This window comes from Pinus tabuliformis, chromosome 6 (assembly GCF_031772625.1).
Source record: "Pinus tabuliformis cultivar Carrire ecotype Pingquan chromosome 6, CPIR1, whole genome shotgun sequence".
NCBI classification, from domain to species: domain Eukaryota; kingdom Viridiplantae; phylum Streptophyta; class Pinopsida; order Pinales; family Pinaceae; genus Pinus; species Pinus tabuliformis.
The window spans coordinates 768,103,017-768,129,185 of NC_142292.1; the positions used below are offsets into that span (position 1 = coordinate 768,103,017).

General features: G+C 40.8%; 1 protein-coding gene across 1 annotated transcript in view; it reads right to left on the minus strand.

The window, feature by feature from the left end:
- The window catches only part of LOC149260990 (uncharacterized), a 379,306-nt gene that overhangs the window by 189,621 nt on the left and 163,516 nt on the right, over nt 1-26,169 (minus strand). Inside the window, exon 9 of the mRNA XM_089367025.1 lies at nt 15,222-15,422. Within this exon, the coding sequence (XP_089223151.1) occupies nt 15,222-15,422 (201 nt within the window). The remainder of the gene's footprint in view (nt 1-15,221; nt 15,423-26,169) is intronic.

The window sequence follows — 26,169 nt, forward strand, 5'->3', positions numbered from 1 at the left end:
ACTTTTGACTTAGAGGAAGAGAGAAAAATCAATTTCCTAGTGGAAGGTGGGGGCCACAAAAGCGAGGCAATTCAACCCACAAGTAAAAAGGCAAAAATTTAGTGGATTGTGGGGACCACCAACGGGAACACATGGGCTGGGGTACTTGAGGCAAAGCGGAGGCATTTTTGAGAAATCTTTTGTCTATCGGACTTCAGAAAATCGAACTCTCTTGGAACAATTGAGCACAGGAGTAGTAGTGTTGTTTAGCACAGGTGTTTCAAGCAAAAGTCTACCCCAATCTTCAGAGAACTTCAAGTGTCTCCCTATTTGGGAACTTGGGGTCCACTTCAAGGCTTCATTCGGGAAACAATTGCTGCGAGGCAACCAGTGCTACACACTTCCGGGCGCAGAAGCAGTTTCTGTGGTACAATTTGGCACTAGTTACAAAGATTGGAAGAGTGGATTATTTGCAAGGGGATTTTCCATTCCATAGCCTAAGGATTGGTGGTGATCTGCAAGGCTTGAGCTAAAGATATTTTTTGAGCCGAATTTCCTTTTTTTTTCCAATGCACAGGGCTTTCTGGGCAAGGCATGCGCAAGGTGTGATGTCCTCAATGAATTAAGGACCAATGGACTTAGTAGCCTATTTGTCCCCATAGGCTATAGTCCTTCAAAAAAGGGATAAAACCCCAAAACCATTGTGGGTGAGTTTTGGGTAAGTTGGGGAAAAAAACCAAATATGGGTCTTTGAGTAAGACACACTCAACCACTTAAGAAAGTGAAACCCCTCAAGGGAGTCTATACATAAAGGAGACTTGGATTCATTTTGTACCATCATCATGGATCAAATCATTATGTTTTGATCATTGCTCTGATGGTTTTAAGACACCCTTTTCTTTTGGTCAATTTCTGGGATGAAAGATTCCACCCCAGTTAACAAAACTCCTTTCTTCTCTTCAATCTATTCTGGCACAAGAGAGTTTTCTGGAGGACAATGAAGTTCTTGTTGGTTTGGGTATTTGATATTAAGGCCCTTTTAAAAGGCAGGTAAATTACCTTGGGCTCTTTTTGTTCTTGCCTTTGGATCCCTTCTAAGTTGGCAACGGAGTATTGTGCAGTGTCTATAATTATTCTGAGGTAGGATAAGATTTTTGGAAGGGAGATTCTCTGGAAAACTGGCGAAGGGACAATCTGAAGTCTAAGGAGCCATCCAAATTGGGGAGAACATATTTTAGTACTCTGTGGGATCCGGCATCACTCTGGATTGAATGCAAAGAAGGTTTCGTCTAAGGTGAAGATTCTTACATAGGTCAGTAACCTTTCGTGAAAGGAACATCCCCTTGTGCACAAGCGAAAGCATCTCTATGGTCAAAACCTGAAGCTCAAGTCCTATCAACAGAGCCGAACCTTAGAGAGTTGAACAAATCTCTTCCTGCAGTGGAAGGTCAATCTCCTTCTGAAGATCAAAGTGAAAATCACAAGGATTAGGGTCATTAAGACGGTTTGAAGGTTTCGGGTCATCAGATCAGAATTAGATTTTACTTTTTGTTGGACATTGATATATCGTACGAACTATAGTAGTTGGGTATTGATTTATAAAACTGTTGAAGTGACAAATAACTGTTGAAACGCGGATATTCTCAATTATAATTTGTGGAATTATGCATTTGGTTTTGGAACTCAAGATTCATTGTTAAAATTGGCAACCAGGGTAAAACTTCATGTGGGTCATCTTATTCATGGCTAATAATATTTTTATTAGATTCCTCTCGTCGACAGGTGTAGGATTGATATAAAGATCATCCAATTCCGATAAGTATTCATGGAGATATGAATTTATTTTGATTATGGATCTATTATCAAGCCGACCTACAACTCATGTAGGCTCAGAAGACCAACAGTCGCATCTATTCACCCACCAACGTTGTGTATAAATATAAGAGGACTTTTCCTCATTTAGACCAACTCATCTCATCACATCTCTCTCCCTCTACTGCGCAGATATGAGTCTCTTCTCCACTGCGCTGAAATGGATCTCTCTCTCTCACACATGTGAAGCCAGAAGGTGTTGAATTTGAAGCTGCAACTGCAGAAGTAAAGATTGACTTGCGTGGCCTAGAAGATCTCCTCTTTGGAGCTGCGCTGTAGGTTCATCTGAACCTCCTCTGAAAGCCGCAACTTTTGGTGGTGGAATGAAGTCAATCCGACGAACGGTTTACAAGATATCGACTGCCCTAGTTTGAAGCTGGACACTGTTGAAACTGAAGCTGCAACTGCAGAAGTAAAGATTGACTTGTGTGGCCTAGAAGATCTCCTCTTTGGAGCTGCGCTGTAGGTTCATCTGAACCTCCTCTGAAAACCGCAACTTTTGGTGGTGGAATGAAGTCAATCCGACGAACGGTTTGCAAGATATCGACTGCCATAATTTGAAGCCGGAAACTACTGAAACTGAAGCTGCAACTGCAGAAGTAAAGATTGACTTGCGTGGCCTAGAAGATATCCTCATATGAACTGCGCTGTAGGTTCATCTGAACCTCCTCTGGAAGCCGAAACTTTTGGTGGTGGAATGAAGTCAATCCGACGGTCGGTTTGTGAAATATGGTTTGCCCTAGTTTGATAATGAAGCCGCTAATGCTGATGCTACTGATCTAGGGTTTGCTACTGCTGATATGAATCAGATTTATTGTACTATTTCTCTCTGCTGAATTATTGAAGATAAAAGAAGATTTGATCAAAGGGTTTCCCCACACATTGTGGGGTTTGTCCCTGGCTAGCCGCCACATCTTGTGTCTCTTGTCTTGGCTTGTTTTCTGTCGATCGTTTAATGTTCTATCTGCACTTTACTTTATGTACATGTGATTGCTAATCGGTGGGATATAATAAGAAAAAGAAGTAAATTGTTATAAGCATAGAACATACCATAACTTAACTTGGTATCAGAGCTGAGGTGAAGACAAAGCCCGAGCAAGAGCAAGAGCAATCATTGAAGAGAAAATTGGCAAGGCTATCCTAAAAGAACTATGGGGTCCTCAACACTCTTTCCTGCCGAAGACAAGCTCCGTGAGAAAGTTGACTATCACGGATGGAAGATGTCTATCGATCTAACCCTTGAAGATCAAGGAGTGTTGCACCATGTAAGAGGCAATATTGTTGAGCCTTCATCAAATGCATCTGCTGCTGCCTGGAACAAATGGACAAATGGAGAAGTCAAAACAATAGAAGATCATCCGGGACTCTATCGACAAGCGCTTGGTGGCCTACATCTCTGATCTAGACACCTCCAAGGAAATCTACGACAGACTGGTGAGTTTATTTAAAGTTAATGATGCAAATCAAGTTTTGTTTCTTAGAAATAAGTTAAGGGAAATCAAGAAGGGTAAAGATGAAAGTATGCAAGCATACTTCTTAAGAATCACCGAGATCAAGAACGATCTCCTATCTATTGGGGAAACCATTACTGACAGAGAAATGGCACTCACAACTCTCGGAGGAGTACCATCTGAATGGTATGTGTTCAGGACTACTCTTCTGAACAATAATGTAATTCCTAGTTTCGAGGAATTAATGGCTAGATGCATTCAAGAACAAACAAGGGTAGAAGAGCAGGAAATGCCCTTGCCTAAAGGTCCTCTTGTTGCTTTTTCTTCTCATGCTAAGAAAAGAAATAATTCTGGGTCTAAATCAAAAGGAAAGGCTGGACCTAAGGGTGGAAGAAAAGGATGATGTTACATCTGCGATAAAGCAGGTCACTATGCAAGGGAGTGCCCTGATAGAAAGGACTCACACCGGGACAATGATCAAAATCCCTCTGATGGCAAATCAAAGGAATGACACTTCAACAGCAAAGGTAAGAGGAGAGCTGGGGATCGAGGAAGAGGACAACCATTCAAGAAGGCTAGAAAGTCCAGGATGTATTAAATGCACCTGACCTCAAAAAGAACCTAGTGTCCATCTCGGCAATGGAAGACAAAGGCTACAAGGTAACCTTAAGCAATGGCAAGGTATGTATATGGAAATGCCTTTACTCTTGGGTTTAGTGTTGATTCATCATATCAGGTCGATGGAAGTCCGCTAGGTGTCATGTCTTGTGACACAACTCTTCAGTCTGAACTTTGGCATCAGAGGTTTGCCCACCTTCATTACAAAGCTCTACTTGGTGTAAAACAAATGGTGACAGGGATGCCCGAATTCCAAGTAGAGAAAGAAGGTGTATGTCCGGGATGTGTCGAAGGAAAGCTCAAAAGGGGACCGTTCCCCTCAAGCCAAAGCAAGACCTCCGATGTATTACAGTTGGTTCACTCAGGCATATCTGAGGCTGGCATTAAGAGGGAAACTACTACACCACATACTCTTGAGCAGAATGGTGTGGCAGGAAGGAAGAACCACACGATGATGGAAGTTGTCCGGGCCATGCTACATGATCAAAGACTTCCAAAGTTTCTATGGGCTGAAACTACAATCACCGTCGTATATGTACAAAATTGATGCCCTCATCAAGCATTGGGTTCCTAAACTCCTGAAGAAATGTTCACCACCGGTCAAAGGGAAGTCGTGATTAGTCATGATGTCACCTTTGACAAAGATATGGCTCTCAGTAAGGTGGACAATCTTTCGACTTTGAGGAGCTCTCAAGAAGCCAACACCAGGGAACCGAAAGAAAAGGATGATGAATCAAGGCCTAATGTAGAAGAACCCATGGATCTGATAGATTCTCATCCACATGAGCCTTCCTCTTCTAGGAAGAGGCCTTCATGGCTTAGGGGGATACTTGATGATGCTAAAGGACATGCTGCACCCTGAGGAACCTTCCGTCAAAGTAAGAAACTTAATAGGTATCAAGAATACCTGACCATCATGAGCACGATCATACAAAATGAACCTTCATCATTCTCAGATGTCATCAAGCATTAACTATGGAAGGATGCTATAACCATAGAATATGAGTCTATTATGGAGAATGATGTCTGGCAAGTAGTTCCCAGACCCTGGACAAGACAATTGTTACTTCAAAATGTCTTTACAAGATAAAGCATGCAGCAGATGGAAGCACGGAAAAGTATAAGGCTCGTTTTGTTGCTCGAGGTTTCTCCCAAAAGGAAGGTATAGACTATGATGAGATATTTGCACCTGTTGCCAGATATACGACCATCCGCTCGATCATAGCCCTTGCCGCTTCACAAGGATGGAACCTACATCAGATGGATGTCAAGACTGCGTTCTTGCATGGCTCGATCAAAGAAGAGGTCTACGTGGAGCAACCCGAAGGATTTGAGATTTATGATCGAAAATCTCATGTATGCAGGTTGAAGAAAGCTCTCTATGGGCTGAAGCAAGCACCCCGAGCATGGTATGAGAGGATCGATAGCTACTTGATGAAGCTGGGATTCACTAGGAGTGAAGCCGATCCTAACCTTTACTTTAAGGTTGAAGATGACAAGCCTCTCATACTGGTATTGTATGTGGATGACCTCTTTCTAACAGGTGCAGACCCTCTCATTCACAAATGTAAGAGGGAGATGGCCTCTGAATTTGAAATGAAAGACCTAGGACTGATGCACTACTCCCTAGGACTTGAAGTATGGCAGAAGCCAAGGGAAATTTTCCTATCTCAAGGGAAATATGTGGTAAAGATATTGGAAAGATTTGGTATGATGGACTACAAGCCTGTGACTACCTCGAGGATCTTAACTTTTAGAAGTTATATGGTAGTGATGTTGGACCAGATTTGGGAAATGCCTCTGAGTTTCATAAACTCATTCGCATTGATGTTCTTGGTGAACCTCCGTTCGAACATATTTTTTGCAGTTAGCATTGTGAGCTCATATTTGGTTGAGCCTCACTGGATTGATGCCAAGAATCTTCTGAGATGTCTTCAGGACACAATCTCTCATGGATTAAGATACACTGCCGGAGATGTGAGACTACTTGGATATACTGATGTTGATTGGGCAGGCAGTGTGGTGGACCGTAAGAGCACTTCCGGGTGCTGTTTCACCTTGGGATCTGCTTCGATATCCTGGATGAGCAAGAAGCAGAAGTCGGTGGCTTTGAGCACCACCGAAGCAGGATATATTGTTGCTAGCATAACCTCGTGTGAGGTAGTCTGGTTGCGAAAGCTCTTCAGTGAGCTGTTTGGATTTACATTGGATACCACTGTGATTCTCTATAACAACCAGAGGTGGGATTCGATCATTGAGGAATCCCGTATTCGTCGATTGCTCCAGCAAATAGACATCATCTTGGATATGGTAAGTTGATGAGCAAGGAGGCTCCATCGCATTAAGATGATGTACAGGTTGATACACCTTGTCAAAGCCCCGAGGAAAGATCTAATCTGTGATTTTCCCAAACGAATTGGAGTCGGTAAGAAACCCTTGTACAAGGGTCCTGCATGTTGCATACATTGAGCTCTGGGAGCTCTGAGGGCTTGCGGTTATTACTGGAGCAACATACGACCACAGGGTGACTCACCCTCCCCTGGTGGTGCACACTGGAACAAGATGATTCGCTCTCTTGTGGGACAAGATGATTCGCTCTCTTGTGGAACAGGATGATTCGCTCTCCTGTGTAGCAGGATGATTAGTTCTCCTGTGAGGCCTGGATTGATGTGTTCTCCATGGCGATTGTAGCAGGATTGATGTGTTCTCCTGTGAGGCCTGGATTGATGTGTTCTCCATGGCGATTGTAGCAGGATTGATGTGTTCTCCTGTGAGGCCTGGATTGATGTGTTCTCCATGGCGGCCTGGATTGATGTGTTCTCCATGGCAATTGTAGCAGGATTGATGTGTTCTCCTGTGAGGACAGGATTGATTAGTTCTCCTGTCGAGGCATCCTACCCATGCAGTCTGGGACTCATGGGAAGTACCTCTCATCTGATCAATGAGCAGGGAAATGAAGTTAGGGACCATAGTAGTACCGATGGATGCATCGTTGTAACTACCGTACTCCCTACGCTAGGATGACCTCCATTGATCTGGGATCAATGATACTGGTCTGGGACCAGTGGTAGGAGTTGTACCATACTATGACGCTGACTTCGGGTCCGTTGAGACTGGTCTGGGATCAGTGGTACATACTCTGAGACTGACTTTGAGTCAGTGGAGGATGATATTGGTCTGGGACCATTGGAGTTGTACTCACTATGACGCTAACTTTGGGTTGGTTGAGACTGGTTTGGGACCAGTGGTACATACTCTGAGACTGAATTTGAGTCAGTATGATACATCCTCGATCATTTCTTCTTCTTCATAATTCGAACAAAAGCAGAGTAGAACAGAACAATGCAAGAGCAGAGCAGAACAGAACAAAACAGTACAGATCAGTGCAGGGCAGAACAAGACAAAGCAGAACAGGCAAAATAGAGTAGAGCAGGGCAAGGGTCAGGTTGTACAAGGCAGTGCATTTGATGGATGAATAGTAACGACCGATAGACAGATTGCAGATGAAGTTCTCCATGGTTGAGAGGGAGTGTTAAAATTGGCAACCAGGGTAAAACTTCATGTGGGTCATCTTATTCATGGCTAATAATATTTTTATTAAATTCCTCTCGTCGAGAGGTGTAGGATTGATATAAAGATCATCCAATTCCGATAAGTATTCATGGAGATATGAATTTATTTTGATTATGGAATTATTATCAAGCCGACCTACAACTCATGTAGGCTCAGAAGCCCAACAGTCGCATCTATTCACCCACCAACGTTGTGTATAAATATAAGAGGACTTTTCCTCATTTAGACCAACTCATCTCATCACATCTCTCTCTCTCTACTGCGCAGATATGAGTCTCTTCTCTACTGCGCTGAAATGGGTCTCTCTCTCTCACACATGTGAAGCCGGAAGCTGTTGAATTTGAAGCTGCAACTGCAGAAGTAAAGATTGACTTGCGTGGCCTAGAAGATCTCCTCTTTGGAGCTGCGCTGTAGGTTCATCTGAACCTCCTCTGAAAGCCGCAACTTTTGGTGGTGGAATGAAGTCAATCCGACGAACGGTTTGCAAGATATCGACTGCCCTAGTTTGAAGCCGGAAACTGCTGAAACTGAAGCTGCAACTGCAGAAGTAAAGATTGACTTGCGTGGCCTAGAAGATCTCCTCTTTGGAGCTGCGTTGTAGGTTCATCTGAACCTCCTCTGAAAGCCGCAACTTTTGGTGGTGGAATGAAGTCAATCCAACGAACGGTTTGCAATATATCAACTGCCCTAGTTTGAAGCCGGAAACTACTGAAACTGAAGCTGCAACTGCAGAAGTAAAGATTGACTTGCGTGGCCTAAAAGATCTCCTCATCTGAACTGCGCTGTAGGTTCATCTGAACCTCCTCTGGAAGCCGAAACTTTTGGTGGTGGAATGAAGTCAATCCGACGGTCGGTTTGTGAGATATGGTCTGCCCTAGTTTGATAATGAAGCCGCTAATGTTGATGCTACTGATCTAGGGTTTGCTACTGCTGATATGAATCAGATTTATTGTACTATTTCCCTCTGCTGAATTATTGAAGATAAAAGAAGATTTGATCAAAGGGTTTCCCCACACATTGTGGGGTTTGTCCCTGGCTAGCCGCCACATCTTGTTTCTCTTGTCTTGGCTTGTTTTCTGTCGATCGTTTAATGTTCTATCTGCACTTTACTTTATGTACATGTGATTGCTAATCGGTGGGATATAATAAAAAAAAGAAGTAAACTGTTATAAGCATAGAACATACCATAACTTAACATTCATAGCTGATACACATGAACTATAAGTATTTCTGTTGTGAACTGTAACTGTCAAATTTGTACTTATGCACTGATAGTACTAGATTACTGGATCATTTATGTCTTGCAGAGCCAAAATTTTATTTTATTGATTACACAGTGTTTGTTATATCATTGGAAGGTAATTTTACTGTTCAAAAAATATATTGAATTTGATCAATGTACAGCAATAAAAATAAATAAATTATCTAAACCATAGAACAAATTGCCCTACTCTATTACAATGGTATCAAAACACAAGCATCCTACCAGCTTGTGGTGAATGGTAGTTTATGCTTCCTAAAGACATCGACAACGTCACTGTAAGGAGGAGGAATAACTATCAATCCGCTATGGAGGAAAAAGTAGAACGTGACCCTGGTATCTTACTACAAGAAGAGTTACAGGGACAGCAGCAGATGAATCAGCAGTTGCACCAGCAAGGGAAGCAAATGTTTCGAGGGCAACAACAGATAGCTCAAGCCTTGAGCCAAGGGCAACAACAAATTGCGATGCTAATCGCTCACCTCATTGGTCAGCCAAATGTCGCTGCCGCAACTAGGACTAAAACTGAAGGAAGTGGGAATCATAATCCCAGCCCACCTATCTGTGAAAATCCCTGAATCTAACACATCAGAAACCCCTATTGCAATTTTTGGTTTACTATCTCCTACTTGTTCTTTACATTAACAAGTTATTTAATTGCATAAATATCGAAGTAAACACAAATGCAACCTTCACAGATATATAGATCATACACTGAAGTAAACAGAAACAATAACACAAGGGACACCGTTATTTTTAAACAATCGTCCACGGAAAAACCCAATGCGGGGAAACTGATGCAGCATATATAGGGTTTGTATTATTCAGCAGATTTATGAATACAACTAGGGTGCCAGAAATAGCTCACCCTTCAGAGAATATCTTTGGTACTAGTACCTCTCTCCGAAGATAGATATTCTGGAAAATCAGCAACCAGATGATCAACCCCACAGTGATTTTGATTGTTCCTTATGCTGGACAGTGAAAGTTTCTCCAAGCACTGCTCTGGAACTGCATCACACTCTCCCGGCTCAGGATCTGTTGATCAGCGCCCAGTGTGCCCCACAGAATCTCCCAACTGCCTCTGAAGCCTTCTACGTCCTCTGCGTCAGCCTCGACAACCCTCTATGTCCTCTGTGTTGGCTCCTTAGGCCTTTATGTCAACGCTTCTTGGGCCTGCGCTGCCTCTTCCGACGCTTCACTGCCTCTCTGCTATGTATTCTTCAGCCTTGGATCAAAATCCTTTGCTAAACTTCCCCTCACTACAACTGATCTCTAACTCGATTTCCTTAGCAAAACCCAGCCTTATAAAATCGAATTCTTGATCTCTATTGGTGTGTCTCCGACTAACCCTCAAGCCTCCTCTTATACTTTTCCTATTCACGATTCAACGACCGAGATTAAGTCCCTAATCAATGGCTAAGATTAGATTTGGCTTGATACTTGTCACTTAGAACTTTCTCACCCATTTTATATTAATACACATTAATATTTTATTTTCCTAAGTTTAGACTTAGAAACACACTAAAAATATTAATTATTTTAATATCGCTTCATCTGTGTGAATTTTCTCCAAATGATTCCTGGGTCTTGGAAATATCATGTGCCTTAGCCTCTCCACCAAATTTCATGGCTAGAGCACATCCGATGCTACCGAAAATCAACACTCCCTCTTAGCGAGGAATGTGCTCTAGTAATGCTTCACCAGAGAAGCATCACGTTGATCCTCCGCATCGATCCTCCTGTGCTGATGCTAGACCTACTGCCCCAAATCCACTGCACTACTGCTTCTTGTACTACTGCCGATGACACTGCCACTGCTACATCTATACTGCAGCTCCCTCTCAACATGCTGCATTATGTTGTCCATAGCACTGCCACTGCTAACCGCTACACTGCAACTCAGATACTAGGAATTAAGTAACTGACTTCCCCCAAATACTGACATCCTGGTCAGTCTGGAATCCTCATGATACAGAAGCCACCTCTACTGCTATCCTGTGCTCCCTCTGCTGCCACTGCGCTGCTGCAACCTCTTTTGTGCCTCTTGCACTGCTGCTTACAAACTTTGGCACTCTAGCTCTACCACCGTCGCTCCATCACACTTTGCTCCACTCGACACCTGTCATCATGCTACAGTCATTAAGGGCTCCCGTAGCCGTATGTGATCCAAGAGTTTGGTCACGTCAAGGATCCTGCCCCTCTTCTGTAGTCCTCTCGACTACAGCTCGATGTTTCCCCACCTCTTCTCTAGAGGCGCATAAGCACTCATGACACAATCGTCATTAGTCTCGAAATCCTTCTTCGCCTTTATTGGAGCAACATTTGAGTCAAAAGCTTCTCCCTTGCCTTTCTTCCTAGGGCACTGAGAGGCATAATGTCCCAACTCCCCACAGTTGAAGCACTTGACCTTGGAGATATCTTTCTTCTTCCTCTTCTAAACCCCTTGTTGTCTCGCAGATGCTAGAGTTGCATCCTCCTCTTTCTTGATTCGAACACCCTTACCGCTACTCCCTGCCTTAGTCAACCTCTTGATATCTTCCTATCGAAGCGCTACCCACATATCCTCCCAACTGGGGAGAGTCGCTCTACCCAAAATTCTTTGGACAAACGTCTCCTAGTCCTCGAAGACTACATTCAATCCTGACCATAAACTCTAGATCCAGTGTAGACCCCACGGAAGTAAGCTGGTCACGAATTCCTTGCAACCTGAGAAGGAACGGATCTATCTCCTCTCCTTTCCGCATCTGATATGACCTCAGCTGATTCTCTAATAACATCTTCCGCTGCACGGAAAAGTCCTAGTATAAGGTGGTCAGCGTCTGCCACATCTCCCTTGTTGTGTTCTTCTCAGCAATATGTGGTATGACATGATCCTTGACCCCGTCTAGAATCATGCATTTTGATTTCGCCTCGGCCTCCTCATACTTCTCATTTGCATTTGGGTCAACTGGGACAACTACAGTTTTCAAGGCATAGTCCTTGATGCGATGTTTATCCAGGATTGCCCAGATCCTAGCCTTCCAAATGGCAAAATTGGAAGCCCCATCCAATCTGTCCCGATCCCTCAATCCGTTCACTGCAAACTCTGCTCTTCTTCTCTAGACTCCCTCTGAGTCCTGATTTCCCTCTTGGAAATCCTCTGGCCAACTGTCGAATCACTCCTCTCCAATCCTCCTTTGCCGCTGCAACCCGGATCTAGATTTCTTGGCTAGAAATCTGTCGAGGTAGTGCTTCCCTCTACCTTGGTTCAGTCTCCTTAGACATTGTTCTGCACTCACAGAAACAGCGTCCCACCAGCTCCACAAATCAAAATCTGCTCAGCTCCCTTAGCCCCGGCAACTGAAGAATCTGAGCCCTTCTGGCTCTGCACAATCACAATGAGAGCTGGATCAGCTCCTCCTGGCCACTGCGTCAATCCTTCCTAGCTAAGAAAGATGACTTGGCACTGTGTAGGTCTAATCTTCCCCACCTTTGCCTCTGCGCTGTCCTGCATATCTAACGCAGCTATTGCGTGGGCTCCTCCCAGCTACTGCGTCACCTTCCCCTGGCTCATAGTGCTGACGCGGGCACTGCGTGAGCCTCTACATCCCTCCTCCTCCTGCGTGTCTGGCTCTGGAACATCGTTGTCTCTCGGGACAACAGATTTTCTGCTGCAAATTCTCAGATTTCTCAGCTGGTATCTTCAGTTGCCTATGATCGGCAATCGCTCTGATACCCTGTGAAAATTCCTAAATCTAACACATCAGAAACCCCTATTGCAATTTCTGGTTTACTAACTCCTACTTGTAATTTACATTAACAAGTTATTTAATTGCATAAATATCGAAGAAGGTCTGAAATATTTGGCCCCTCCAAAAACTATTGCCTTCACACGTGTCAACTGAATTAGGGCTTCTAAAGACTCTCTTGACCTTCGCTTGAGCTTCTCCTTCCTCTAAGGTTTGAGGATGACCTAATGAGCCTTCCTTCAACCTTCTTTCTGCACTTTCTCCAAATTCGATCTTGCAACAACAAAACCCTAGCCTCCTTTCCTTCACATGTGTGAAACAAGAGAGAGAAATAACCCAAACACTTGTCTTCGTCCTCCTTTATTCTTCACTTTCCTTCTTCTTCACCTTCTTTACTTAGAGATGAGAGGATGAATGATGTCCTTATGAGGTCGAGTTCACTCCTATATATAGGCCTCCAAGGTGGACGAAATACCCTAGAATAGGTCGGCTTCCTCGTTGTCAGACCAACTTGGTCTTGGAGGGTTTCTTGACACTTTAAAATACAAAACTAATTCTTCTTACAAGTTACAATGTGCCTGATGGGGTCTTCCTGATATGACAATGACTCTTTTGACTTCTTGACCCTAGGACAAATCCTAGAAGCACTCAATGGGTGCTTGACCTCCGAAATAAAAGACCTTGAGCATGAAACACATGCTTCAAAAATAACAATAATAAATTTTCTTTGATTTTACAATATACAAGAATCAAAAGTACATTTCATATTTATGAACACTGAACCTAGATACACATTTCTCAATAGGGCCGAATGCTGGTAGTCACCTGGTCTTGCCCTAAGAGATACAACATTGACTTGTAAAACTCAAATTGTACTTATGTTGAATTGAACAAATTCTCCTAGAAAAGATTGAAGGGTTTTCTCCCGAGTTTCGGTTTCCCAAAGCAAAATTTTGGTGTCTATTGTGCATGGCTATTCAATTGTGATCTTTATTGTTTTCATTGCATTTACAATTGAGTTTTTGTGTGTATTTGCTTAATGGTTTCTTTTTTGGGGGGTGTGCAAACATAATACCATATATCATTAGAAGCAATTACCAAATGCAAAAATTTGTGCTTTTCTAATTAGCACTAGAAAATCAACACAGCACACTCGACCATGAAACCATTCCCCCTTCGCTCCATCATTATTCAGATGGCACCTATCATTTGAGGGTGGACTGTTAGATTTTTGGTAGCATCGAATAGGTTTTCTAGTCTCGATTTGTTTCTAAGAGGCTAACAAACACGAAATCTCCAAAACCCAAAAAAGGTTTCGGGAGAAAAGACCTATAGGCCATTCAATTGAGTTAATTAATCAATAATAAAAAATGTCTAAGTCTAAGTTAGGAAAATTGATTAATTAATGGGAAATTAATTAATTGAGGAGATCAACTTATGCTCTAGATAGTAGAGACTTCCATAAAGTGACTTGGATCAAGTCAAAGATGATCTTAGCCATCGATCACGATTAGATCTTGGTCATTGATGCTCCAGTGAGAGACTATAAGAGCAAGTCGATGTGATGGAGAATGACACAAGTGGGAGAGTAAGTTGGATAAAGTAGATCGAGCTACCTAGTTTCAGTGATTCAGCAAAGGCACAATTCAAGCTAGAGAGAGAGCATCGGAGATGGCGGTGAATAGAAAATTCAAGAAGAGGATTCCCGGGAATTTTTCCACATTTCCCTAAGTTCATGAGTGGAAGGAGATAGGAGGTCAGACTATCTGTAGAGAGGCTCGTAGAAGCCAATGCGAGCAACTAGAAACCCCAATGCGAGTTGCCAGAAAGGGGTCGTTTCAATTGTTAGAGGTCAGGAGATTATTCGAGAGGCAGGGTGAATTATCTCCAGGGGCAAAGGGAGGATGGACTTCTCACTTGGATCCACTTTGCAAGCAGTGTGAATTTTCCAGGCCAAGCAGTGCAAATTCTAGGCAAAGCGACTTTGCCAGTGTGGGGTTCGAGTAGGCCAATTTAGGCTGGATTGATTGCAGAAATGAGAAACTCTCTCCATATTATTTTGGCTAGATATTTGTCGAAGGATTTCCAGTTGGGCATCCTGATTATTTTTCTGCATAATAATAAAAATAAACCCTCATTTGTTGCACCGGTATTTCCTTCGGGGTTTTCCTAGGGACTTTTCAGTCCAAACTAATTGTGTCGATTTTTATGTGTGCGCATCTATTTCTCAGTTCCTCATTTACTTCCACAGCATATTTATTTTGTGAAGAATTGCATTCTGATTTATTCGTTAATTGCCGTAAACAATTATTCTGCTAATCAATTTCGAGAATAAATTCCAATTGTTGCAATTTCAAGGAAAATTCACATGGTATCAGGGCATTATTGATCAGATGGGAGGCTACTCTATATAATTACTCTAGTGATGTTCTACTTCAACAATCTTGAAAATACATGTAGGCCTATTGTGTCTATCAAAACTTTTGTAAGAGAAAATATCAGCAATATGAAGCCTACTTCTGTGAAAAGTAATTACAACCATAACAAGAGTGCTAGTTAAATGGTATAGCAAAATGTTCCCTTTTTCTATTACAGGACAGAAGAGGGCATCGATTTGTACACAAATTTCTATTCCAACTAATACAATGAATAGAAACATTATGTGAATCATGAAACACAAACCATTTATAGCATTCAAAAATCGTTGAAAAAGTCAGGAATGAAACAAAGAATAACCTCAAAAGGAAGAAGTGTCCGTGATGCTTCATTGTCATAATTATGACCAGAATATCTATCAACAAAATCCCAAAACTTTAGTGGAATTTCCTCATCCAACCAGATCTTTATCTCTTTGAATTCTTCATTGTTGCATGATTTAGCATTAACAACCTTTACATCAATCTTTGGATAGCGCTGCCCAGATTGTTTCCCAACATCCTGAATAAATCAACCACAGTCAGAGGAACGATTAGACACAGACTTACAGCATCATAGATAACATCTCAGGAATAAAATTACATGTCTGATACAAAAATTTGGTCCCCAAAACACACCATTGTACTCATTTTGTTCCTTGATATTTAAAAGGAAATAAAAAAAGGTTTATAATAGTTATTCAGCAGAATCAGCCAGACATGGTTAAATGTGACAATATAAAAAATGACACCATTTAGTCCTTTTGATAAAAATCGACTTTCAGGAATCCAACCAAATCACACATTCAATACATACAACATTATGCTTGAAAAGAAGTAATCAAGTAATTTTTCAAATCAAACAAATTAGCAAAAGGCAGCTATCTCATAAAGTATTTATAAATCCCAGCCAAAATTATTTGGCATTACAGGATGCTTCAACTCATATTAATTGGATTTTTGTGATACAACTCCAAAAGTAAAGCCAATATTAAGAAGCTATGGTTACCATTCCAGACATCACTTCACCTCAAGTTATATGAGAATTCAAACAAATTACACTTTGAATTGAACTTGCAAAGCTTTTCTCAAGTAAGTGATTTCGTGTATTGTATGATAAAGATTAAATAGCAACCTTCTGGAAATATGATAATAAATTAGGAAACCTAGCCAAAATGTAAAGGGAGTACACTTTTTAACACATACTGGTTAGTATTCAAAACCAAATCATCAGTTGTGCTATATGAGATTAAAGAGAATTCAGTATACCATACAATACTTGCAATTTGTGCCTTCTTTGTTGCCCTCTGCATCTGACATAGACGAATTAATTTTTCTCTTTCTCTGCAAAACGCTTTGCTTCATCTGTTGGAAGCCTGACCTTGCTATTTCCTGAAACACAATTTTGTACTGTAAGAGAGAATACACATGCTCAGCTTGGTCAAGATATGACAAAATGCACTTCAATCTGGTTTTTTCGGTTATTTTTAAACAATCACCAACAGTTGCATTAGGATCCTAATTCAAGAATGCAATGATTAAAGTTGTCTACAATATGAATTTTTCTCTTACAATCAATCTGAAATGCCTTGGCACCAATAAACCTGTCATTCAGGTCAAGAAAGAATACTTCCATTTCGCTATGATGGAAGGAAGAAGCCCATATTTTCTCTATTCGACATAAAAAAGGTACCAAATTTTATTGCATCTATGGCTGAATTAAAATACCAAGGACAAGATCTTATGTTAATTAGCTCAGGAGTAGTTCCATCCAATCCATGTTGTTCATCACTTTATAGTAAAAGTTGAACAGAAAAAATGTGGGCTTGCCTCTTCGCATCACCAAGAACTTAGCCTCTAGAATGGTTGCACCTTTACATAGATATGAATGATGATCTTAAAAGACCCTAATAATTGAACTATTTCAGCTAGGAATCCTCATACCTTAAGAAGCCAAAATGGATGTGTACACCCTAATTTCCTTAAAGGTAGATATCATCATTATTGATTTTCTTTCCATTCAAATGAATTTATTTTTACCTTTTAACATGTGTCAACCATCTCAAGTAATTGCTTCTTCATTCTGGAATGATGGATAATCCTCAAGAACCACACTGTTCTCAAGAAAAGGGAAGGGGAATCAATGTAGAAATCTGTAATATGCCTTGCTAAAATAGGCATATTCAACTTGGAAAAGATTTTTAATGTTTTCTTTAATGTATCTTGTCAAGCGCTTTGCATGTAAACATCTCTTCAAACACTTGTATGAAAATAAGAAGAGACTTTCATTGAAGAGATGTAATATTCCCACTAGGAAATACGCAAATAACCCTGAATTTTCTGAGTTTCAATGACTTTTTCTAGTGAGATATTTTCTCAACACATAGGGTACCCTGAATTTTCTGAGTTTCAATGACTTTTTCTAGTGAGATATTTTCTCAACACATAGGGTACATTTTTCTGTAGGTGTAATTCCTTGGTTTGTGGTTTTAAGTTTTAACAATCAGTTGGCATAAAATGTGTTGTAGGTGTCTAGTTCACAAATATTAATTGAAATAACATAGGTAGTGCCAAACATATATGATAGAGAGCCTCAAAAGAACCAATATTCAATTTGCATCAAAGTCAAAGGGCATACATACCATGATAACAATTACTGCAGCAAATAGAAAAGGAAAAAGATGATAAATACCAATGAACAGGTGTAAGGAAGATGGCTGTAGGTGGCTGCCACACTTCATATGTCATGTCCCCATTCTTACTTTCCTCTATAGTACAGCCAGGGTAGATTTCCAGGACATGGGATGGCCAGGTCATGGGAGCAGGTTTATGTCATCAAGGGTTCCGGGGGAGTTTTGAGGAGTTTTTATGGGATCCAATGGAATTTTCTTGCCATATTTCATCATCGGCACAATTTGTCTTTCGTTCCGTTGCATTCTAACAACTTTCATAAAACAGGGTTATTATTGGGCATAACTTAATTAATTACACTCAAGGTGTCATTCCGAGAGAAATATTTGACAAAACACCTTAGTGGAATAGATTGTTGGAACCGGAACGAAAATATCTACAGAATGGGATGTTGAGAAGTGATTTCCAATGGCCAGAGAGAGTATGATGGGCGATTTACCATTTTCTCAACTTAAAAATGACTTGAATTAGTCATTTAATTAAAGAGGTGAAAAATTATTAATTGGAGGAAAAAGGCCAAAAGTGACTTAAGTGAAATAAAATAACATTAAAAGGTCACTTAAGATAAACTCAAGAGAGAAGGTTCTAGACTAATAATAAAATAAGATGCTTCTAGAGGCTTGGACATCTATCCATCAGATCTATAAATGAGGAGGAAGAGATCATTTGGAGACATCTTGGTTTGAGCATTTGTCTTTGGTTTGGGCATTTGTCTTTGGTTGAGTAAACCAAGTAATTCACACCGCTTGGTGGGCTTGACCTTGGCTTGAAGTTTGTGAAAATTTGGATGCCCAAATTCCTACTGCAGCAACTGACTACGTTTCTCCTATTTGTTAATTACTGAACAAAATTATTTATTGTTTCCTACAATAAACACTAAAACAAATACACTGCAGCCTTCACCATTTAAATAAAATGCGGAAACAAGAAACTGAACAAGAAAGAAATACAACACATCTACACAGTTATTTTTTGACAAATGTCACCGAAAAACCCAATGCAGGAAAACCAGTGCAGCGGCTCTGAGGGTTTTTATTATTATGCAATAGTAATTTCTAGGTACAATCTCTGGATGCCTTCCTGGCAATCCAGTGACAAAGAATATGACTGACAAAGAGACAAGTGAGGTTAGCTCACACTATCACTGGACATCTTGGCTAATCCAGCCACTAAATGTGTTGCCCCTGACTGCCTCTACGCAGACACTGCGTTAGTCTAGCGTCACACCCTCTGGGGACAACGTCACCCCTTCAACTGATCAATCCGCTGCTCAGGAAATTCGATTTTCACCTCTCAGGCTCACACCACGGCTTACGGCGTCTGCAATCGATTCCTTCAATTGATTTTCGAATTCCCTCTTGGCTTTTGTGCTGCCTCTACGTGGCCCTGTATCAGCCTCTCTAGCTCTGCACTGCCACTACTGGATCTCTCTCTGCCTTCTCTGTTGAGTATTCTCCGACCAGCAAATATCTCCCTTTGAATACTATCCCTGCCCCTCTCTGCAAAATATCACTATCAAAAATCTCTCTGGCAATTGCTCTACTTTAAAAAATCGAACTTCTGATCTTCTCTCTATGTGTTCTCCAAGTGCCCCTCAAGCTTCTTCTTATATCTTTCTGTTGGACAACCAACGGCCCAAATTAACTTATAATCAATGGCTTACATCATTTTGGGTTGATCCTTGTCTTCTTCTAGAAGTTTCACCCACAGTTAGATTAATACCCTTCAATTATTTTAATTTCCCAAGTTTAGACTTAGTGTCCCATTAAAAATAATCAATTATTTTAATAAAATAGTCTCCGGGTGGAATTTTCCAAAACGATTTATGGGTATTGGAGAATGCATGTGTCTAAGCCTCCCTACAAATTTTGAGACTTATAGCACATCTGATGCTACCAAAAATCAACACTCCCTCTTAGCGAGGAATGTGCTCTAGTGCAACCTGCTGAAGCATCACTCTGTTCTGTAACATCTCCTTTTGCGTTGATGATGTCTGAGATCCTGTGCACCAACTACTGCGCAAATGTTGCATCTATATTGATGTTGACCCTGCCACTATCAACATTGCATCCATACTACAACTCCCTCTCAATTTTGCATCTGTGTTGTTGCTGGCACTGCCACGACCAATATTGCATCTGCACTGTAATCTTCTCCAATTTTTGTTGCTACTGCATCAACAATGGAAAAGCATCCAGAATTACTGAACTAGTCTTCAGTATGATGCACCTTGTTGCTAGAGTTCTGAGTGATGCTAGTCTCTACGTTGACCCTCTAAAGCCTCCGCGTTGTTGCTGACCTCTGCTCTGTGCCAACCAATGTGGAAAAATTCGAAGTCAGGATTAAATCAGCAAGGGTCCAAAAGTTGAAAAACTTGTTAAAGTCGGGAGTTTTTTGAGAAAGTCGGCAAAATTAAAAAAAACACAAAAATATTCATTTCTTTTTATTTTTTTTAGCATCTAGAGTATCCACATCATTAAATAAACGAATTTCCACATAAACATTTAAAGAAAGCTAATATATTGTATGTATATGAAGTCTAGTGCAACATCACATATCAAAATAGTGAATCAACTCCTAAATCTTGAGTCTTGTCTGAGTCTCAACTCTCAAGATGGCCGACTTTTTTGGTCGACTCCCAATAAAATCGGGATTTATCAATTAAATCGTGATTTTTTTTACAGTGAAAAAGTCTGCCGATTTAATCGTTTTGCTGAAAAAATCAGGATTTTGGGATTTAATCCCGACTTTTTCCACAATGGTGCCAACTGCACAGCTGTCAACTCTAGTTCTGCGCTGCCCAGTCTCTGGCACTCCTAGCCACTACAAATGTCACTCTGACACTCTGCATCTGCTGAAACTGGTCCATCCTTCTATTTATGATTTGGGCTCCCGTAGCAAGGAATTGATCCAAGAGGTGGACTCCTCAAGGATCTCTCCCGACTGCAGTCCTTTCGAACTGCAGTGCTAAATCTCCCCACCTCCATCCTAGAGATGCATGGGCTATCATGGTGAACTCCTCCTCCACGATCTTCGCGGCTGCAACCTTCGAATCATGCTTCTCTTCCTTGTCCTTATTCCTAAGAGGACACTATGTAGCGTAGGGACTGAATTCACTGCACCTGAAACATTTAATCTTCGAGACGTCCTTCTTCCGACTCCATTGCTCCTGTTGCCCCTTGGATGCGAGGACTACATTCTCTTCCTCCTTCTTGGGCTTCGACCCACTGTTGCTGCTCCCATCAAATTTACACTTGACCAAGTCTCTCCTTAGCTCTTCCTGCTTAAGAGCTGCCCACATTCCATCCCAGTCTGGCAAAGTCGCCCTACCTAGGATGCTCTGGACAAAAACTTGCCACTGCTCAAAAACTAAATTCAAGGCCAGTCTTACCATGTCAGAAGCTTGAGGTGTTGACCCCACAACTGCCAGCGCGTCTCTGGTCTCCTGAAGCTTAGTAAGGAACGGATCAATGTGTTCCCCCTTTCTGCATCTGCATAGATCTCATCTTCTGCTCCAAGTACATCTTTCGCTGCTCGGAAGATCCCTAATATAGAGTCGACAAAGCATCCCACATCTCCTTGGTTGTGTTTCTGTTAGCGATGTGACAGTCTATATGATCCTTCACTCTGTCGAGGATCAATCTCTTTGTCTTCGCCATTTCTCCCTTGTACTTCTTGAGCTGATCTCGATCTGCGGGGCTCAGCTACCACGCTGTCGACGTAGACTTTGAGAAAATGGTCATCCAGAAGGCATGCCATCCTTTCCTTCCAAATCACATAGTTGGATACCCATCCAACCTATCCTGATCTCTCAGTCCACTAGCTGCCATATCTACTAATCGAAATGTCTAATGACCTCCTCTCTCATGTTGTTGCTCAGCGAGTGAGAATTCGAATTCCATGGCTAGGAATTCTCTAAGGAAGAAATTCCCTCAAGTGTCTCTTATCTTCCTTCTGACATCTTTCTGCCCAGCATCTGCCTGCAGAAAACTGCGTCACACCGGAAACCCCTCCTTGTTGAAGCTTTTGTTGCACTACTCCCTTTGTCGCTTACAAATCTCGATCTGGAAATCTTACCTCTCTATCAACTCACTCAGGGAGAGATTTACCACGAAAATCTTGCCATCCTCGCCTGAACTACGCACTCCCTATGGGGATTTGATTTGTGCTTATGCAGCACTTCAACTTCCCTTCTTCCTTCAGCATTGGGTTGTTCCGGCACTGCTCTCTTGTTTCACCTACACCTCTGATACCATGTGAAAATTTGGATGCCCAAATTCCTACTACAACGACTGATTATGTTTCTCCTATTTGTTAATTAATGAACAAAATTATTAAATGTTTCCTGCACAAATCACTGAAACGAATACATCGCAGCCTTCACCATTTAAATAAAATGAGGAAACAAGAAACTGAACAAGAAAGAAATACAACACATCTACACAGTTTCTTTTGGACAAATGTCCCCGAAAAAACCCAATGACGGAAAACCGGTGCAGAAGCTCTGAGGATTTTTATTATTATGCAATATTAATTTCTTAATACAATCTCTGGAAGCCTTCCCAACAATTGAGTTACAGAGAATATCAGTGACAGAGAGATAAGCGAGTTTACCTCACACTATCTCTAGAAATCCTGGCTAATCCAGCCACTTAATGAGTTTCCCCTGGCTGCCTCTGCGTTGCATCTGTACAGTCATGGGATCAGCCTAACGTCACACCCTTTGGGGAAATCGTCACCCCTTCAACTGATCAATTTGTTGCTCAGGAAATTCGATTTTCACCTCCCAGACTCACACCCTCGCTTTTAGCTTCTACAATCAATTCCTTCAGCTGATTTTTCAGATTCCCTCTTGGCTTTTGCGCTACCTCTGCGTGGCCCTGCATCAGCCTCTCTAGCTCTGCATTGCCACTGCTGGATCACTCTCTACCTTCTCTGTTGAGTATTCTCTAACCAGGAAAGATCTCCCTTCAAATACTATCCCTGCCCCTCTCCAAAAGATCACTATCTAAAATCTCTCCGACAGCTGCTCTACTTCAGAAAATCGACCTTCTGATCTTCCCTTTATGTGTTCTCCAAGTGCCCCTCAAGCCTCCTCTTATATCTTTCTGTTGGACAACCAACAGTCGAGATTAACTTCTAATCAATGGCTTAGATCATTTTGGCTTGATCCTTGTCTTCTTCTAGAAGTTTCACCCACATTTAGATTAATACCCTTTAATTATTTTAATTTCCTAAGTTTAGACTTAGGATCCCATTAAAAATAATTAATTATTTTAATAAAACTATTTCCGGGTGGAATTTCCCAAAACGATTTCTGGGTACTGGAGAATGCATGTGTCTAAGCCTCCCAACAAATTTTGAGACTTAGAGCTCCAATGCTACCATAAATCAAGAGAGCTATGCCGAAGCATTTCTAGGTTTTTATGGGTTTGGTGTGAGGAGCCTCCGATTAAATTTTCAGAATTTTTGTAGTATTGGGGGCAGAAACTCCAATTCTTCAGCAACAACAACAATAGTATTTTCTAGGCAATACGTGCTACTTGTTTGGGTCATTTACAACACTTCGGTCTACTTCATTTTGCATGAGTTTTGCATGTATGCAATGTGGCATCATATTTATTTTACAAGTGTTTTCACTTTATCTACAAAGTGTTTGACAAAAGTATCGCTTGTTAATTATTTGTTAAAATTTCTCAAAGAAAAATTTTAATATTTGTGGAGTTAGTGAGAGAGTTTGGTGAGTCTACATGGGGTGTTCATATTATATTTGGACCTCTATGTAATTGTTGAATGTGACTTGTGTGAAATGAGTATGTCATGATGTGAGAGGTCTATGTCTTGAGTCAATTGGTCATGTAATAAAAGTTTATTGTTTTCCTATTGAGTGGATAAGGTATGTCAGCTTGATTGTATTAAAACATGGATCAAACCTTCATAAACTCCCTTAATAAAATAGCAACAACAATCAACAAATCCCTTTCCAAAGGGATACTTTCTAGGCTACAGCAAGAACAACCTTAGGACGAACATGGACAGATTTGAGATTCATGGGATTTTCAGCAAACGCCCTTCTCAAATTGGAAGAACTTACTTCACTTCTCTCCAAGTTGTATCAACTAGATGGGAAAAACTTAATTTGGGCTCTAAAACCAGCTATGATTGCCTTAATACAACACAAGTATTTGGAGCACCCTTGTGTAGAGGTCAAACTTCCAGTTTCCTCTTGTCTCAGTAGTATCATGATGCTGACCACACCTATACCTCCCTACAATGATAACATAATGAAGAGAGTCTTCAAACTGATAATAGAGACCTTTCAGGATTTGGTTTAAAGCTAGCATGTCAGGTTTCAAAGCCCACATCAACTTCTTCCCCTTTAACTAGTCTATCTCGGAAAGGAATGTGTCTATTTCTTCTAATTTGGAAAGAAATTCTAATGTAACCCTCATGTGCTTCAAGCTTGTCCCCAGTGCAAAAATCTTGTGTCCTAATTTCTGCCCCTTCTATAAATCTTTTGGTGGTTCTTGTTGGAGAAGGTTGTGGATCCCTTTTGAGAATGGTTTGCTATTTTGTGTGGGTTTTTGGTACAATGTTACATTATGGTTCCAAGGGTCATTGTTTAATGTTTCCAATTTATTTAGGAGCTTTGTGAATCTCCCCATGGTTTTAGCCCAATGAGGACAAGTAAATCAATAACAATGCAGCTATTCCCTCACCACAAATTATGAAAACAATGATTCATCAATCTCTCAACAATACTTGACCACCTAACTCGATACACAGACTTCTCACATGGCATAAAACTATATTTTGACTCAATCTATGAACCAAACTTGGTAATCCCTTAGCCAGAACTCAGCGTTGTTATAACATTCAATCCTACTACAGGGGTAAATACATAGCAAAGACATTATTTGCACAAACGGACTTTAGCAGCCACATTCTCAATAACGAAACCCCTCAAAGCTCTCAAATGTGATACAGTTACAATACTTAGTATATCATAGTTACTACTATGACTAAATTTAATTTCTTAAAACTGTTTGGGGACACGTTTCCTTTGAATAGTAAACAACACTGATGCGTTTTAGAGAGAATACTAAAATTTCATGAAAAAAACTAAACTAGAACTTAGCACAGTGAAGTCTTCCTTAGCAATTTTCATTTCATGGCCATCTCTCTCTATCTCTGAGGTCAGATTCTAGCAATTCTTTGTTCTTCTGGGTGTAGATCATCACCCTAGAACCCATGATCTCTATTCCATAAGTCATCCCAAACACATGGTCTGTAAAAAATTCTCATTTCCCACCCCAGTTTTCAGTTTCACCTTATTTCTCCCATATAGTTAAATGCCCTTTCCCATATCCATACATTCAACAACTGAAAAATAAATTTTCGCTGAAAACAACAATTCTGAAAATTTTACAGAATGCTGGAAAATGCAGAAATAAAAATTAGCAGGTACAAACAGTCATTTAACACATTTGAATACGGTGATTTTTGCTCAATGTGACCCTGGAAAAACCCCCTACAACTCTTGGGGAATACCAGTTCGAGAGCTCTTTCTTATTTCTGAAAAATGCTTTTACAGTGAGAAATATTCAGCAAAAAATCAGCAAGCAAATTTCACAACTTATCTCGTTTTCCATGCCTCACAGCCAACTGGAAAATACTAGCAAACAACAAAACAGGACAGCAATAAACGCTGTACGGCCTCCTCGATTTTCGTGCCCACTTTCAGCCTTAAATGTTGTACGGCCTGCAATAAATACGCTGTACGGACCTCGATTTGCGTGCAAAAAAACAGCAATACATTGTACGGATTTCCTTGGAAAATGTGTCAACAAACTGCTCCTCAATTTCTGTGCAAACTTCTCCTCGATTTCTGTGCAAATATTGAAAAAAGAAATTAACTCAAAGAGATTACAGGAAAACACACATAAAAATCAGACACAAAATATGGGCGGAAAAAGGTTGAAGCTTCATGCTTCCTCATGTATTATCTCTCATTCATTCATTAAAATAATTGAATATAGTGTTACAAATAAATAGATGAGAGATAGTGTTCTCAAGATAGTGCGTGCTATCTTAGACACTTTTGGTTGAGATAATTTCTCCTTTGGTTGAGATAATTTCTCACCAAACACACACCAATATAGGAGTTACCTAAACTAACTCCTATCTTAGAGGAACAACCCAAGAGTTAGGCACAAATTCCTAACTTGGAATATTTAATTAATTAATTTATTTTTGGATTTATTATTGTTTTATGAGAGAGGCTAACATTCCCCCCTTCAATGATAAATCCAAAATAAGAACGAGGAACCATCTTCCAAGTTCTCATGTTGATCCTCAAAAACATTGCCTGAAAAAACAGCCAAAACTGGATGCTGGAAAAAACTCAAATCTGAAGAGAACATGAATCAGCTGCATGCCTGATTCATCTCTAAATGTTGCTTGACAACTCAATCACGTGCCAAGCCGCAAAAGGATCCAACTGTCCTTTGTTTGAAGACAACATCTGGTGTCCACTGACACAATTTGATGAACACCCACTGGCGTGTTTGTTGATGATG